The 18,747-nt window shown below is 41.2% G+C and overlaps 1 protein-coding gene across 1 annotated transcript; it reads left to right on the forward strand.

The window, feature by feature from the left end:
- Positions 1–397: 397 nt before the first annotated feature.
- On the forward strand, positions 398–13,268 carry smarcc1a (SWI/SNF related BAF chromatin remodeling complex subunit C1a). The gene is made up of 28 exons (XM_079470115.1): positions 398–644; positions 1,465–1,584; positions 1,776–1,861; positions 2,009–2,090; positions 2,203–2,295; positions 2,386–2,455; positions 2,597–2,666; positions 2,858–2,933; positions 3,059–3,184; positions 3,387–3,502; positions 3,702–3,829; positions 4,850–4,909; positions 5,000–5,037; positions 5,171–5,289; positions 6,147–6,218; positions 7,183–7,296; positions 7,384–7,537; positions 7,669–7,779; positions 7,866–7,925; positions 8,037–8,295; positions 8,412–8,573; positions 9,456–9,511; positions 9,634–9,775; positions 10,011–10,165; positions 10,329–10,463; positions 11,162–11,417; positions 11,497–11,625; positions 11,711–13,268. The coding sequence occupies exons 1-28, from the start codon at positions 459–461 to the stop codon at positions 11,815–11,817; spliced, it is 3,282 nt and encodes a 1,093-aa protein (XP_079326241.1). The 5' UTR covers positions 398–458; the 3' UTR covers positions 11,818–13,268.
- The last annotated feature ends 5,479 nt before the right edge of the window (positions 13,269–18,747 follow it).

An 18,747-nucleotide genomic window follows, 5' to 3' on the forward strand; every position in this document is an offset into this window, starting at 1 on the left:
GATAAATGTCATGACCTTCAGAACCAATCTAACCTATTTGGCCTGCTATCCCCTCCAACACAGGCAGTCTGTGCACTGTAATCTAACAGTCGGTGGGCTGTGTGTTGGGAGGCAACCCGTTAACTGTATGGATAATATACATGAAAAATTCACATCCCAAACTTAAATGGTTGTAATCCATGAATGCTTTGGAATAAAGTCCTAAAACTGTTTTTTAAATGACACCTGGAAGATAATTGCTAACCAAAAATTAACTTCGTCCTTTATTTTGATATATTATGTGTGCTTGTCCGTGAATTTTGCGAAATAAATCGTGGCGCTGTTGTATGTTGACTCGAAACACTAGGACATATCGCGAGATTTCCCCAGCAAGCGACTCCCTCGTCGACGGTTGCGCAGGCGCAGTTTCGTTTTAAAACATTTTGCTCAGTCTAGCCTCTCTCGCTAATAAAGAAACAATGGCGACAGCGGCTACTGCAGCGGGCGGAACGGGATCCGGAGGACCATCAGCCGGTCAAGCAGGGGCCGGTTCCTCGATCGGACGGAAGAAAGACGGAGGACCGTCTTCGAAGTACTGGGAGAGCTCCGAAACGGTGTCCCAGCTGGAGACGGTTCGGCTGTGGATCGGGAAACATTACAAAAAGGTATGCAGCTCGTGCGGCGTCCGTTGAATGGGGGGCGCGCGCATCACACAATGGCTACAAGAAGCGTTACTCGCGCGATTAATAGTTTATTCGTTATTATAGTTGATTATACTTGGGAGTCAAACCGGAGTGGTGTAAAGATGACATTCGAGCATTAAACTGACGCTTTTTTCGGTTAGTTTGAATGCTGTGTTGTTTTGAGTGACAATGTTTTGGGCTCCTCAGTTAGCTTTCGTGCTAACATTTGAGCTGCCATGATGATGGCTGTCTCAAAATCTTGTGTGCTGTGTCTTTTCATTTTTATGGCATTATTATCGGTTTAAGAGGAAGTAATCATGAATGATGATGTCCTCTAGGATGGTATACCCTCACGTGGTCCTTACAAAATGTACTGTTGTTGCACCGAAGTGCAGTTTATAAAGTTCTCCGATCATAATACTTTGACGCTTATAATATATCGAAGTGATAAGGATGTAATATGTCATGTATGTATATGTACTGACAATTTGCATGTCAGAGAATAGCGATTTCCCATGTGTTATGTGTTCAAAAGCCGTAGTGCTTACCATGGTTGGTAATACTGTAGTTCTCTGCACAACAAAAACAAAACACACACACACACACACGTGGTTAAATAAGCTTTTTAATACTAGTGGTGGACAATGGTTACACAAGTCTAATATTATTTAATAAAGAAATGTATTAATTTGTCGGGGATTAATCTTTCATCGTATTGAAAATGTGACTTTCTTGTGTAGGTGTGTGAAACACACTATAGTATAGATATGTGCCTGATCAGTATCCTGGTTTTGTTCCTCAGTATGTCCAAACCGACTCTCCTACGAACAAATCTTTGGCTGCGCTGGTGGTACAGCTGCTGCAATTTCAAGAGGATGCATTTGGGCGTAGGGTCAGCAATCCTGCCCTCACCAAGCTACCAGTAAGTTTCTTTGTGCATATTTAGCCTTTCATATCTGTTACTCACATGAACGTGTTCATCTGTCTTTATTTCAAATGAATCGACAGAGGTTGGAGTTGTACAATTCAACATAAAATTGAAGAGAAAGTAAACAATTGAATTGCTTTGAAATTCCATAATAAAGCTGTGTTTTGTATTTTCTGCACTTCTAGGCAAAGAGCTTTCTTGACTTCAAATCTGCCGGAGCTCTATGCCACATTCTTGGGTCTGCATACAAGTTCAAGAGCGAGCAGGGCTGGTGAGTAGAATCTCAGGAGAGTAAAGAAAGAAGATGCGGTGATGAGCAAAAAGCGACTGCTCTTCTGTAAACCTTAAAACTAGTTCATTAAAACACAGTTATGCCACGTTAACCACCTGTGCGATGTATTGTTATGCGTTTCTTCAGGAGGAGGTTTGATCTCCAGAACCCATCCAGAATGGACAGAAATGTGGAGATGTTTATGACAATTGAGAAGACACTGGTTCAGGTAGTGACCCTTCTTTAGCGATCCACTCACACGTTTATAATGGTATTCTGTGTCAATTGAGCTTTTGATTGTCTCTGAATGATCTTAATACATATTTTGTTCTTTTCTGCAGAACAACACGTTGACTCGACCTGTTGTGTACATTGTGTCTGATGTGGAGCAAAAGCAAGCCAATAAGCTCAAAGATATCATCAAGAGACATCAGGTATTAGAACTTGTCAGGTTTGGATGGATTAGAGTTTGGTCATTCAGATTTTCAATGTCCTGTTGTTTTTTTTTTTTTTTGCATCTCAAGGGAACTATCGCTGAAGATAAATCGAAGGCCACCCATATTATCTACCCCTCCCCGGCCCAGCTGGAAGAAGGTTTGTAATTTCTCTCAAAAAAGTATTACAAGTTGCATATTGTGAATATCACCCACTGTTACCAATGGTTCATTCTTTTTGGTGTTTGGTTTGCGTTGACCTGACCATGTTAATTGTAGTTCTTGTGTTGATGTTTTTTAGAAGAGTGGTTGCGTCCTGTCATGCGCAAAGACAAACAGGTGTTGGTTCACTGGGGATATTACCCTGACAGGTTAGTAATGTGGGACGTTATGTTAATGCACGATTTTAAAGGGATGAGTAAACATTCTAATGGTCTCTGTGTGGTCATGACCTTGAAACGTAGAAGTTAGGTAAAAAGGTGTCTTTTGAAGCCGTATGATAACTTCTTCTGTATTGTGCTGTTTTTATCAAAGTTTGCATATGGCTTTGTTGTACTTACAGTTATGACACATGGGTACCAACAAATGAGGTGGATGGAGATGTTGAGGATCCACCAAGCTCTGAGAAACCGTGGCGGGTGAGGGGCTTGTTTCTATAAACCGTACAATGTGACTGCATTGGGATTTGTATTTTAAGTGATGCAGCCTTGCATCAATAATACATTTCCCGGAATTTGCTCAGTATGCTCTCTGATGCCCTCAGGTGCATGCTAAGTGGGTCATGGACACGGATGACTTCAACGAGTGGATGAACGAGGAAGATTACGAAGTGGATGAAAACAAGAAGCCTGTGAGTTTCCGCCAGCGGATCTTCCCAGGGGAAGAAGTGGTAGGTCCCAGCAGGATCCATTTGTCATTGTCTGTGCGTCTGTCAGTCATCCTCTCAAGCTTTTCCTCGCTGCTTCACCCTCACGTGCCTCACCCTCCCGCATTTCCCCTCAGCACCCCCTCCCCCTTGTGTGTAAGATCGTTCCATTCTCTCATTCTCTCACTCTTTCTCTCATCCTTCACCCCACTATGGTTCTGATCAGTCTTCCCGTACACCCGATCGCAAGGACCGCAAGTCTCTGGTCGGTGGCAAGAAGAGGCGGCGCTCTCCATCCCCACCCAGCACTCCTGTGGAGTCTCGCAAGAAGGGCAAGAAAGGGTACGTTTGCTCATGAAACATACTAGTATCCTATTATGCTGTGCACACTTTTTACCCTGTGCCCAAAAGAGCAGAAAAGTTGAAAAGTATACTTAGTGCTATAATTTTTTGGATATGTGGTCCGATGAGCCGTATTTGAAGTTGCTATTGAGCCTTAAAGATGTCCTTTTTTGGAGGCTAACTATTGTTTCTCAAACAGTAATCCTGGATCACAGTGGAGGCGCCGTGGACATCAAAATGACGATGAGCAAGATGAAGATCTCACAAAGGATATGGAAGATCCATCCCCTGTGCCAGGAATGGAGGAGGTTACATTGCCCAAAAATGGTAAATTGTGGTGTTTAACTGGGGCTCTTGATTAGTCCCACAAATCTGAAGCAGTGCTGCAGCATTGGTTTTGGATGATAACCTGAAGGTTGTATGTTGGAATTTTGCAGTGAATGATCTTTAAGTGACCAATTTACACTTCATCGGACACCTATGTTGCTTGGAGTGCCTTGCTCTTATGATCGACTCGATAGGGCTTTTCGCATATGGTTATTCTAAACCCCAGGTAAACAGAATCCTGGGTTATCTGTTTCACACTTCGGTTTTCATAACCTGATGTTTCACACTGTACATCACTAAATCCTGTGTTAACATTTTTATTTGCATATTTACAGTGACAAAAGTCATGATTGGATTAATACTGCAGCGTAAAACTGACAGAAGAAAAATAGTGCCGGGTCACTTTAAATAACCGAATACCCCGTTGTTCCACATCCGGGTAAACATGACCCCTCGCAAATCCTTTTTGCCTGTTTTAAGCCTCCAAAGACGTTACTTTCTCAAATAAATAAAAAACCTAAAAGGATTGTTTACACAGCGAGCAGAGTTTCTGTGTCTGTTCACAGCTTGTGAAATGCTGTTCAGTTTTTGATTAGGTGACTGTTGCTAAGCGTCTGGTCATATCATTCTATGTTTGGCGCCCCGGGTTTCATAACCCAGGTGAAATGTGGGTATAACCTTGCTTCAAAATTACAAATGTGAAACGTTGGTTTACCCGGTGTTGAAAGCAGGGTTTTGAATGAAGATAACCTGGGGTTAAGCACCGTGTTAAAAGCCCTAATGTGACTTCGGATAAAGATAAATCACAAAAGCCTTCATTCCCTGCGCATTTTCAAGCTATTAGTACAATAACTCAAAACACTGAATCTTCTGTGCAGCTTCTAAAGATTGAGTGTGTGACTAAAATAGACAGCGTGGCTGCAGCCCTACTTTCATTGTCCTACTTTACATGGAAAGCTTTTAAACGTTATTAAATTGTCTGTCTGACATCACTAACTTGCTTTTCCTTTCTGCCTGCAGTAAATCAGAAGAAAGACAATGAGAACACACCATTGAAAGGGGGAACTGTCACAGATTTGGGTAAGTATTCTGTATGGTTAGTTGCAGGCATAACTGACATGCATTGCCAAGGCACCGGGGATGAATGAGTGAATTTGTTTTTTGTTTTAGGTGACCAGGAAGATGATTCAGTAGCCTCTGGTGGCAAGGTAGAAATTATTGTAGAATGGAAATGTTTCTGTTATCTAAACAGATGCACAGTGTTTGTTTTTAACAGCCTGGCTCTTTAGCCAATATGCTCCATATATTTTATTTAATATGTTGGTAATTTGTATTCGATAGGAGGATGACGAACAAGATAAAACGGCGATCAATCGACTGATCGACTCTGAGGACAACGTGACAGAGCAAACCCATCACATTATTATCCCAAGTTATGCTGCTTGGTTTGACTACAACAGGTATGGGATCCATCCCACTGTCGTCCTGCTTTTCTACTTGGTTGTTGTTTGCACAGATGTAGTGTTAAACACATAAGGCTGTTTATCTGCCAGATTGTGAAAATTTTATTTAAAGGGGTCATATGAGACGGCTAAAACGAATATTGTTGTTTTAGGTGTAATGCAATGTATATACCCGAGTAAATACGCTGTATTTTCCACATACTGTGCATGTGTGTATCTCCTCTTTGCCCCGCCTCTCTGAAATGCGCAGATTTTTTACAAAGCTCATCACTCTGAAAAGCGAGGTGTGCTATGATTGGCCAGTTAACCAGTGCGTAGTGATTGGTTGAATACTGCAAGCGTGTGACGAAAATTTAACTCTTATCTTATTTGGAACATCAGGTTCCAAAGCAATTGTACTGACAGATACGCCCACCTTTCTTGCGTATATACATTTGGGAGGTCTTAGTCAAATCATTCCACGAACTGACGTAGATTTGTGGGGGTGTGGTTACACGAGGTGTTTCAAGCAGGTCTGGGTGAGCTTTCGCTTTTAGATAGAATGCATCTTTTGTTCCGATACTTAAATTTTTGTAATTTTACGTGTCTAATACATGCATGGACAACTTATAACAAAGACACAGAAAAACACATTCGCGTCATATAACCCCTTTAATATATAATTTGTTAAAAATGGTGAATTTCAGCAAAATGTAATAACTTTCTCTGCTTTTGAAACAGCAAGAGAAATTATTAATTAATCATAGCTATGTTTTATATGCCACAATACAGACAGGAGGTTAAACGTGTTTTGCCTAATTTGGGAGCTTTATGATAACTGTATGAGATCTGTTAACTTTGAAATTCTCTTCCAGTATACATGAAATCGAGAGACGTGGCCTACCAGAGTTCTTCAATGGCAAAAACAAATCTAAGACTCCAGAGATGTAAGTCAAGACTTATCCTATCTTAAGGATACAGTTTGTAACGTTTTTGCATTAAAATATCACAAAACCACTAGAGAAGTGTTATATATTTTGTTCATTTGAGTACTCTCAAATGTTTCCAACCTTTTTAAAAAATCTTGAGAAAATTGTCATTGTAACCAGTGACACGGAGCTGTGTCTGGCAGTCAACAGCGTCATATCCAGTCACATACAGTTGCCAAAGACACTAGATGGTAAGCCTGCAACCTTGAATAAAAAAATTGCGGAAAGCGGACTAGAGGCTGTTCTATGATTGGCTGAGGTGCTTCACATTTCTCCAGACCTTGCATCTCCCCAAAAACACAGTTTCTGGCGTTACCCACAGTTTCCGCTTTTACTGCCTTAGAAACCATGACAACAGTCTCATGGACAATTGTGAAAGTATCAGCTTGCTCTATCAAGCAACTTTCTTGTTTTGCGCAGTCATTATGGAGCACGATTATTCTTTACTGTTTGCAGCTGGTCAACAAATACATTTTTACTAGACAGAGACGCTGATCTTGCATATGTTTTACTAGACAGGTGAAAAACTTAGCTGATAGAAAACGTATGATTATTATATAGATCAACAAAGTTAGTCTTATTGTTTGAGTGTCTCTTTCTTAATTTAATACGAGTGTCTTGTATAAATTTACTAAACAGCCAGTAATCGTTTTTAGATAATCTTAAATAATTAAAATAAATTAATGGTATGAATTATATCTAATTCATTATGTTACAAAACTATTATTTCTCATTCACCTCTGTTTTGAATGTGCGCCCTCTAGCACGGGTTTTACAAACTGTATCTTTAATCTTTCCTTAAAATAAAAACATAATGAATTACATGAATGCTGCTTCGATGGGCTGATGAGTTGCTGTCCTATAATTCCTGAATGTGTACTTGTCTTGATTGTTATGTTCCGTCTATTGACATTTTTAACAGATATCTGGCTTATCGTAACTTCATGATCGACACATACCGTCTGAATCCTCAGGAGTACCTGACTTCCACCTCCTGCAGGAGGAACCTCACTGGAGATGTGTGTGCGGTCATGAGGTGAGAATTGTCATTCATGGTCCTGTCATTTTTATTTGTTCTCTTTAGACATTTATTTTTTGTACTAATCTGTGTGTTTTTCCCCAGGGTTCATGCCTTTCTGGAGCAGTGGGGACTGGTGAACTACCAGGTTGATGCAGATAGTAGACCCCTCCCTATGGGTCCACCACCAACTCCACATTTCAACGTACTGGCTGATACTCCCTCTGGTTTGGTACCGTTGCATCACCGCCCCCCACAGGTGAGGTTTAAAACAAGCTTTCTCATTACCAACTAATGATTAAAAGTAAACACCATAGCCTTGGTGTGTCCTCTGTCTTTTGAGCATGTGAATCTGATGCAGTGTCATAAATTCTCTGGTGTTTTCTGCAGGCTCCCAATGCCCAGCAGATGCTGAACTTCCCAGAAAAGGGCAAAGACAAGCCGACCGACCTGCAAAACTTTGGTCTGCGTCCAGATATATACTCAAAGAAGAATCTCAAGGTAAGGGGCTCCTGTTCTTATAGCTGCTGTGATTCTTTGTGTCTTCCTTCGCTCGGGATTTGATCATGTTTTTCGTTGCTTTACAGAGTAAGGTAACTACTGGTGGCAGAGACTGGACCGAGCAAGAAACTTTGCTTCTGTTAGAGGTGAGATCAGACTCTGATTCAAATTCTTTGTACCACCATTGGCTTTTTTTGTTTGCTTTTGCCATTTTCTTCTTTCTTTGTCGTTTATTTAACCTCTGCTTGTATTTCCAGGCTCTGGAGATGTACAAGGATGATTGGAACAAGGTTTCTGAGCACGTGGGCAGCCGTACTCAGGACGAGTGCATCTTGCACTTCCTGCGGCTGCCAATAGAGGATCCTTACCTAGAGAGTTCTGAGGCCTCATTAGGACCTCTGGCCTACCAGCCGATCCCCTTCAGCCAATCAGGAAATCCAGTCATGAGCACCGTTGCTTTTCTCGCCTCCGTGGTCGACCCCCGCGTGGCGGCAGCTGCTGCCAAAGCAGCTCTAGGTATGTCTCTGTCCTGTATCAATTTTTGACACAAATTATGCTTTTAAACATTGAGCTCTTTTTGCCCTTAAATACCTGTGATTTGAATAAGGTTTTACTGGATGTTGTGTTTGTAGAGGAGTTCTCTCGTGTACGTGAGGAGGTGCCGACAGAGCTGGTGGAGGCTCACGTGAAGAAGGTGCAGGAGGCGGCACGCAACACGGGTAAAGTGGACCCCTCGTTTGGTCTGGAGAGCAGCGGTATTGCTGGCACTGCCCCTGAGGAGCCAGAGAAGACGGGTAACTACTAACGATAAAGTCAGAATACTCTATGGTGGCAGGTTTGTGGTGTAATACCTGCTGCTGCCACCTGATGGCATCAGATTAGTACGTTTGTGCGCCATCCCTTCAGATAAGGAGGGTTTGAGGAGAACTCATTGACCATAATCAGCATTGGATGGGCTTGTCCCAATCTAGAAATTCAAATGAAAGATATATGCTGCATAGAAACTCCCCCCCCCCCCCCATGCTCACGTATGAGCTTTAAGGACTTTGATAATTTGATCTGACATCCATATCATGTAAGACACTCGAGTCCTATATGCGATTGTGCTTTTGAAAACAATGGTTGCCCGTGGCTCGATGCAGCGCTGGCAGATGCACAAGTGTGGGGGGTTGAAACTGGGTCAGTTAAGGGTGACCTAGCGTGACTTGTTGTGCCAGCTTTGACTTTGCCGCACACACACCTTATCACATTTTTCCATATGTGCCGAATTTCCTCATTCAGCTGTGGTGCTCTATTTATTTGTAAGGTCATAGCGGTCCCACTATGTCATGCTGTTGTGTCTCATCTAATGGCTTTGTGTCTTCATGTGTCAGGTGCTTTAGAGTTCAGTGTAATAGGTCGACTGAGGCCTGGCACAGTGTGTTTTCGGGCAGGGCTGTGATTTACACCCTGCAGCTCACCATAGCACCGTTTACTCCACACTTACATGTGGACCAAATATGACAGGGGCAAAAAATATTAATGTTTTGAATTATGATCTGGAAAATGTTTATAATCACCTTTTTTTAGTATAGTCGTAGTAAAATGTATTTAATATTTTATTTAAAAAAAAATCTGATTTCATGTATTTGGTGTGATGTGCGTTATTCTAGTCAATGTGTTTTTTGTCCTTACAGAGACAACAGAGACTGAGAAGATGGACACAGACTCAGATTCCCAGCAGCCAGATAAGGTCAGTTTTGGTCCCTCTCCTGGTTGCCAGATGTAAATTTCCTTGTAATTTTAGTTCTTCCAGATTTACATGTCATACAGACACTTAAACTTCATATGCATTGCTCATGATATCTGACTCAGGCGGAGTCCAAAGATGAAGCAGAGAAGCCCAGCGAGTCTGCGGAGAAGCCAGCAGAGGTAGAAAAAGAAAAGAGCGAGGCGACAGAAAAGCCTGAGCCACAGGATGAGGAAGATAGCGAAGGTGGAGAAACAAAGACAGCAGGTACAGATTCTGACAGCCGAGTCTGTTCCAGATTCTCAAAGGCTTGTTTGCTGTTTGGTTTCTCTCGCCTAGCTAATCTCTTAGGTCTATAAAGATCTACCAAACAGAACTAACTTATAATTCTGGCACATTTAATATAGATATGCCCGACTGCTCACAGAAAATGTATTTGAAGTAAACAAAACAATGCATTGTGAAGAAAACTGATGTGCTATATGTTTACTGCTATTTTTAGAGAAAGACAAAGAGGAGGCCATGGAGACCACAGAGGAAGAGAAAGAGGCAAAGGAGGAGAAGGAGGAAGGAAAGAAGCTGGAGTTAGATATCGAAGAGGGCAACATTGCCACCGCCGCCGCAGCTGCTCTGGCATCTGCTGCGACCAAAGCAAAGGTAACACATCCGATGCATGGACTTGATATGATATTTAAGAAATCTTTGACTGACTTTGCACTAACAAACTGAGTTTTACACTTGTGGTTCCAGTCTTTATGCCTTTTATAATGTCAAGTTCATTTCATGCGGCATCTAATTGTCTCTCTCTCCTTTGTCGCAGCACCTGGCAGCAGTGGAGGAGAGAAAGATCAAGTCTCTTGTGGCTCTGCTGGTTGAGACTCAGATGAAGAAGCTGGAGATTAAACTCAGACACTTTGAGGAGCTGGAGACAATTATGGATCGTGAGAAAGAAGCGGTGAGTATTAAGTCTTGCAAAAACAGTTTAGAACATGTCTGGTTATAAAATAAGTACATATTATGGTATCTCATTTTGTGTTGTCAAGGGCCACAAATGTTAATGATCCTAAAATAGGCTTTAACAGTATAGCCAGTAAAAATTGTTAAACCTATAAAACTCACTGGTGAAAATATGTTCTTGTGTATCTTCAAATCTTGTGTTTGCACACCAGGGGTGCTCTCCACAAAATGTCTGAGCAAATGCAGCTGAAAATGTAACCTAATTTAACCGCTGTAAATAGTGCATGAAGTGTCTTTATATAGTCCAGTGTCCAAACATTTAATCAATGCACCTTTAAAAGCGCATTTAACTGAAATCAGAGGAAGACATATGCAGTTATTCACAACATGATTTACCAGTTGTCCTACAGTAACTCTTTTCACACTGATAATGTGCTTCTCACTGCCTATGTTGAAGTATCTATGCATTGTTTTATCTGTAGCAGCCAATATAGATATCCAGATTTTGGCTAGACTGTCCACACAAGATTTGTTTGGGGCACTTTTAAAACTGTTCTAAAGACCAGATGTTATGTTTATTTTTAGACATTTGAAAGACTCTTTATGAGCCTCTATTGGTTTGACCTTTCTGTCACGTCATCATGCTGTGCCTTGTACTGTAATAAATTCAAGTTGGATCTTTCCGTCTGTCTTTAGCTGGAGCTCCAGAGACAGCAGCTCCTGACCGAGCGACAGGCATTCCACATGGAGCAGCTGAAGTATGCAGAGATGAAGGCTCGTCAGCAGATGGAACAGCAGGCGGCCGCAGCTGCGCAGCAGAACGCAGGAGGCCATCACGGACCTCCCCCACACGGCCCACCTCCAGGCATGCACCCTGGACATCCCGGTCACCCCGGTCCTGGGTACCCCCCCATGCATCATGCCATGGGTCCCCACCATGCCCCTCAGTCAGGTCAGCACTTTTCTTAATAGCTTTGATGACTAGTATCTTTATGTAGCAAACCTCAAATGTCTCTTGTTTCTTGGTGCAGGACCAATGGTTGGACCAGGACAGCCCATGCCAGGTCGGATGATGACTGGACCTCCCCCAGTTGGGCCCCCACAGGTTGGCATGCCCCCTATGATGGGACCACGACACCCTGGACCACTCAATGGCATGTGTGAGTATCCTTTCTGTTTCAGATTTTGTCCTTTGCTACATTACTTTAAAGCTGCGTTGAACAATATTTTGTTCGCTCCTTACAGATACAGGTCCACAACCTCCTCAACCTACACAGCCCACAGATGGGTTGGCTCCTGGCCCAGTGGGACCTCCCATCGCTGCGCCCGCTCCTCGTGCTGCTGAAAACTAAACTGTTGCCCTGTCCTCACACATGTACACATCCACACAAATACACACAGTCAATTGAGCATTTTACTCTTTTAAATACAAATTAATCCTGATTCCTCTGAAACGCTCGCTAACCTGCTGTTCTCTCCCTCTGTCGATTGCCTTGCTGATGGGTGGGTCGTCTCTAAAGCCCCCCCAAGCTGAGCTAAGCACTCACCTTCTCACCCATAAACATCCTTGCACGCTCAGGGCACAGGAGTGCGTTTGTTCCTGCAACTCTTGGCTAGTAATAGCATTGGCTAGTGTTTGTTCTGTAATGTATAACACCGCGCTGCTAACGCTAACAGACTCCTGTGTTTGGGGAGGAATACCTGCTGTCATTTGGCTCCTCCTTGTAATGTGACTGAAAGAATAATATGTGTATATTGTGCTAAGCCAAGTAAGCTAAACCTTCTGAGACCAGAGGGAGCCAAAGCTCTGCTGTGAGTCAGTGCTCCCTCTTGGAAAACACACTGTAGATACGAGCCGGTCGGCAGCCTCCTTCCCTACAGGCCTGTGATGCTCAAAGAACCAGATCTCGCCACCGTTTTGTGTGTCTGTGGTGCGGTGTTTATCTTAACAGGGTTCCTAGTGGCGTCTCTGAGCTTCCTTTAAAATTTACACCCTCACTTTGCTAAGAATCTACCTCGCCGGTCGTTTTCCACCTGTGCACGGTTTGTGTTACTGTATCACTCAGACTTGCTTTATGGTGCTTAGTTTAGTCAGCCACACTGTGACCTAGCAATGCTCTGGCTAGAGCGGAGATCAACGAGCGCTCACCCTATGGGGGGTACGTTATGCCATATCCCCAGCCAAGTGGTCCCTGCTGTCCAGAACATGCCCGAGTACTGTATTCCCCCCAAAAAAGAGCAGATACTCCGCTTTAGAGATGTACCCACACGTTCAAAAACGCAAAACACGCCACATGACAAACTCCATACGTTCACACTGAGAATGAAAATGGAGGTGAATATGGTATCACACTGAAATGATTGGAGGACCTTTGCTTGTTTTAGGTGTAGCTAGCCCTTTGTGCTCCTCCCTTAGGTGCTGACAGAATAGCTGCCCTGCCTCGCTCTACCTCTCTCACTTTGCTACCTCTTTTCTCTCCCTCTCTCTCTTGCTCTCTTCCTATGGCTGTTGTCTCTCTTTGTGTGTGCCCATGTGACTGCTGCATTACTGCTGTGTGGAGGCTGTCGTCCTCTTCCTCCTCAGGTGAACCAAGCCCCTCTCTTCATCACGGCCCACCCCGCTACACTACACACACAAACACACACACAGATACACGTGCATTTCCTCTTCCAAAACTTTCCAGGCTGTATATCACAGGAGACAGGGGTGATTCCCTATCTTCCTCATCCCCAATATATATCTTTTATTGCTTTTTATTTTATGGTAATGTATTTTTAAGAAAATAAAGTTTGTGTAGACTCAGTTATCTCTGTTCTTGGATGTTTGTAGCTTTTTATTTTTACCCGGCACATAGGTACTAAGACCTGAACACTGTCAAATAAAGTGGGTTTCTGTTTTTGTACGACTGCTTATGTTTAGTTTGGATATAGCCTAAAGGAAATGAAACGCATCTTCTGTAGTTTTGCATTGTGGCATTTTAATGGCAATTCGAACTAAATTGTTTGGATATCTTTTTTACATTATTACATGCGTTTTACAGTTACAGTAAAAATACACTTGTACATTGTCTTGTAAATGTCACAATGCAAATCTTAATGGTCCTAAATAGGGTTCTTTTTTATTTTGGGGGAAATCAAGCTATTCTGTGGGCTGGGATTTAACTTTTATATGGCAGTCATTTGGCAATGTGTGTCTATTTGAAGTAGAAATTGAGTATATATTAAACCTATACATAAAACAAGCTTGTGGAGTGCAAAAGTGAAGCTTTGACCTCACGATGTGTTCGCTTGTCAGGTTTTCACTTTAGATGTGTTGCTACTTAGTGGTATGAGCACACATGATTATAGCAATTTCATTTTGCTAACCTGCATAATCCAGTTTAAAATGTTCTTGGTGGTTTAAATGGGTGTGAGATAAAACTGTTATTTATTTTAAATCTTTCTGTTATAGAAGTTTATAATGTATGACAGCAGAAATATGAAGTAAATGTATTAGTGATCAAAATAATCAGTCTTGTGACAATCATTGGAGTTTATTGTAGGCAGTTTGTAGTTGCCACGCAACAAGCTTGGTGAATGAATATATGGGCCCAGTTGTATAAACAGCTATTCACACAGACTAACAATTAGTTGGGACTAATCAGCCTCACTTTTTATATTTCAGTTAGACCCATCTACCTTTTTATGTACCACTTGAAGTTATGAGCAGTCTTGTAGAAAAAAAATTGATGACTTGTAAGACTAGTCTACCGGTTTATGCAAATGGGGTGGGATCACTGTATTAATAATATATTACTAATAAACAATACATTTCTAATATAAATGGCAAACAGCTTTTGGAGACCACGGTCATTGACCACGAAAAGAGCTTATTTGATTGATAATTACTCTCAGGTCCGACTTGTTAAATGGTGGAATATGATAAATATTTAAGGTGTTTTCTCATATTCAGCTTTTACAAGCCTTCTCATATTCGCAAGGCTTTTAGCACCTCACTGCCTCTGTGTGGATATTAATATTAACGGCTGCTATTTACATTGGATGTAATGACACCAGATGAGGTCCAGGTCATAAAACCGTGCTTGAGGCGTACCAATACGCCCAATGATTTCAGGACATATTAAAACCTCCTCAATAACTTAGAGAATTTAGTGCTATACAGCCGTGTGAAGGCTCTTATTTTTCATAAGCACAGTCAGAACATTTCCTGTTTCTCCATTATTTGTTTAATTTGTTGACAAAAGTTGCAAATTTATTTGATCTATTATTTTATATTAGTGATTGAGGTTCCTACATTTGACAGTTTTGTGATATGTATGTTTTCATCCCTTTAAATTTTTCCTGTAGTCTTATTTCTAAAATGACTTTCATTAGATAGGGTACGCCTGTCAGGGGATAATGTCTTAAATTCACAGTTAATTTGGTAAATATGGTGTAAAATACATGAACCACAATGTTCAATGAAATAAATAGGGGAATAATAGTTGGGTTTTGAGAAGTAACAGAGATAACATATAATTTTTATTCTCTGGATGTACCAATAAATAATTTACATGGAGATCAAGAATTATGGATTGTTGATCAAATAATGAATTTTACTCGGCCTCATGTCACCCCAAACACAAAAGAAGATATTATAATGAATGTTGGTTACCAAACCATATTGCCTATTGACTTCCTCTGGGAACAAAATGGGACATTTCTCAAAATATCTTATATATATATATATATATATATATATATATATATATATATATATTGTATAATATCTAGTCATACATGTTTGGTTGAATACAATATGGAAGTATTTAATCACAAATTTTTTTTTGTCATTTTTACATATATCAGTATTTTTATTAGTATAAATTCCATATTGGTTATACCCACTTGTTTAAATGTTACATACTTATCCCCTTTAATATTTGTGCTGCATCATTCCTATCATCACCGATGAGATGGGGTCATTCTTTAAAAGCCCATTTTCCTCCTCTAAACCCATTACTTTTTGCTCAGCTTTCTATTGCAGGTTTTCAGTACTCCGCCCATCTTCTTTTCCTTGAGTCTTTGTCGTCTCTGTACCCTCACCGCCTCCTCCTCGCTCGTCCTTACATGTTCTGCCGTCGGTCTTCATCCATCACGTCCGTAACCATGGCGGCAGGTCCAGAGATGTGTGAATAAAGCAGAGGGTGCTCAGTGCAGCTTGATCGTGGCACCGACAGAACGCACTCTACGACTGCGCTGCAGGAAAGAGAAGACAAGTGTTGTGGAAAGCTTGTATTCATATTTGCTGACAATACAACGCACATTTATTTGACTAATGCTCAAAAATTGAAAGCAATAGGGGACCTGTATAATTGTCAGATAGTGGCAGACTCAAGGGAGAAACGTTTGATTCTAGGGAACATGCATGCTAATAACCGTGTACCTTGACTGCCCCAGAAGCTAAAATGTGTTTGCTCAAGTGAAGAACATGTTTACATATAATATAGAAGGCTCAATATCCTCACTGTTCCCTGTAGGATTGCAGAAACTCCCAATCTAAAATCTTTTAGATTTAGATTGTCAACAAACAATGACAGCCTGTGTGTGATGTGCAGATGGCTGGAGCTCCTGGGCTGCCAGAGACAGTTGGTGTGTGTTTTTTTGTGATCGTATATTAAAGATACTTTCCTTGTTTCCTAAGCACCATCGCTTCAGTTCGATACCAGCTTGACAAAGGCATTTAAGCATTTCATGTTTGTGCACCCGCACTATCTCTGAGGACGTTTCCATGGCAACAGTTCTCATGGTTCTGCATGAAGAGTAGCCGTAGAGGAGGGGCTGTTTCGTGCTTTAAAGATGAACGTTAAAGCAAGTGCTTTGGGAAATCTAATGGTGGAGACTCTTGTCGGCGACAGAATTAGTGTCACGGTTGTAGGGGACAGTAGCTGCCTTCACCGGTCAAACAGAACTGTGACTGTCTTCGTAACACAAAATGAATAACACATCTAATCTGCATGCGTTGGGAACGCTCCCTTCGAGTTCCGTGTGCATGACCTGAAATGTTCAGATGGAGGGTCGATGAGTTCATGTGAGACAACCTCTTTTGGATTGTCTCAATCTGATCTCTGTTTTAAGAGTTCTCAAAAGGTTTATTCGCTGAAGCAGAGGCACATTCTCTAGTTTGTGATTTGATCTTCAGCCTTCCAGACTAGAAAAGAGCAAATCTGGGACAGAGCCCAGGGATTAACTTCAAGCTCTCAATTAGGGTCCGTCTGTGTTTGTGCCACGACTGAAAACATGGGACTTTGGTATCCATACATGGTTTTCACTTGCTGTACCATGACAGCTCATATGAAGTTTTAGTGAAGACTATACATTAAAAATACAGATATACATGAAAATAGAATTGATGCAGAGCACCGAGGTTTGAATTTGTAAGCCTTGAATAAAGAAAATATGTTGTGCATTATGGTTTCAATTCGGCAGAAATCGATTAAAATTTCTGGGGATGCAAATTCATTGGGCACACCAGGGACATTGTCATTTGTTTTATTTTATACAATCATAAATGTTAACTTGGAAAAGGAAAATGAGTCCATTACATGGATAACCCCCCTGAGCATTCTGGGGTTAAGTGTCATTTAAGGTCATAATCCAGACATGTTCACAATTCCCTGAGGTTCTGAGTCAAAAGGCAAGTCAGGATCGAGTCTTTTTAAAGTTTAAAGATTAGATGCTGTGATAGTATAGATTACTATTCTATTGAATGTATCTAATACAGTGCATTAGGATTTATTTTATTTATACGATAAAATAATATATTTTAAATTCAATATTTTGATTTGGAGAAATGTAATAGCGTAAATAATAAATAAAAAATTGTTTACTAGTCGCGAGTTGATTTTGAGTCTCGAGTAATTTGTCCGAGTCAGTCCAACAGCTAAGTTACGAGTCTCCGGGTACAATGAAAATGGCATTTGGATCAATCTTTTAGTTACCAGAGTTTAAACACTACGCCAGACCCCCTTCATTGTGTTATATAGTTTACTGAAGCACACAGGTGACCTGTTCACTTTGTGAAGACGAGTTTAAAGGCTGAGGAGGTAATCCTGTCCAGAAACGTTTTTTGTATTGCTGGTTGAAAGTCTCTTAAAATCCCGATAGGCATAAGTAAAGTGGTACATTGGCATTTTTATATTTATATATCGCATGTGAAAGGTGTAGGACCGAAAAATGTTTGCCCAAGGTCATGTGTTCGTGTACAGTCAATGTACTTTGCATCCGCATGCCCACCCTGTTTCACGCAGACACAATACGTCCGAGCTATTCTATTGTTAGTTGAGGGGTTCATTAGTTTTAATTACATTTCATTAACTTAAATTGACTTAAGTTGAGCCACTCTGTAACTGAACTATTCTGTTAATTTAAACTCTGTTTTTTGACACAATTTAATTGGTAAAAAATATAATTTTCATGGCCAGACAGTTAAGTGGGATATAGCAACAGGTGACAGATTTATTCTTAATTTTCTATATTTCAGAGCAAGAATGTGACTTCTAAGGCTAAGCTAAAGTAGGTTGGGGGACTCCGCAACGGTTACCTGGACGGGTTGCATACACAGCTTCACGCTGGATGTGTGAGAGAAGAGCAGGTGTCTCCTCCAGTCGCCTGCAGAGAGGAAATTAGATCCAGCACCTTTTTCACCGGTGGGAGACTGAGCCTCGGCCAGACCCTTTAAAGTGCAAAGGTGAGTGTGATGCCTGTTTAGCATTGAGCTCAGAGGCCTGTTTATTTGTTGTTCTTTATGGCCTATTAGTTGCGTGTTGTTGTGAATCTGTTTGTGCTTATTCCTCAATACATCTGCTGTTAGTTGGATTCTTGAATCTAGAATAAATAAGACGATAAAATGTGATTGTTACCGACATCTTGAGCATTTAAGATCAATCATATTTATTATATTTATCTTAAAGCATGCAGTGAGGCTATTGTGTAGCTGCATTCCTTTCCAGATATGACACTAGTTGCAAGTGTCATCCGTCTTCAAATTTTATTTAGGTGTATTCACTTAAAAATTGTGGTATCAAGGATTGGGAGTTGGCAACCAGCTTTTAGAGTTTTGGAGGTCACTGAACCTGCAGTTTTTGATATTCATGACAATAGCTCTGCGTTCCTTTCTGATCGGTTTCTTGGCCGTTACAGGTTGTTGAATGGTGAGCTCCAGCGCGGGTTCTGTAGAAGCTCATTTAAAATGGAGGCTAAGAAAGTAGGCCAGCGGTTTATTGATGTGGAAGTGTGGATGG

This window comes from Barbatula barbatula (genome assembly GCF_947034865.1).
Source record: "Barbatula barbatula genome assembly, chromosome: 12".
Classification (NCBI taxonomy): Eukaryota; Metazoa; Chordata; class Actinopteri; order Cypriniformes; family Nemacheilidae; genus Barbatula; species Barbatula barbatula.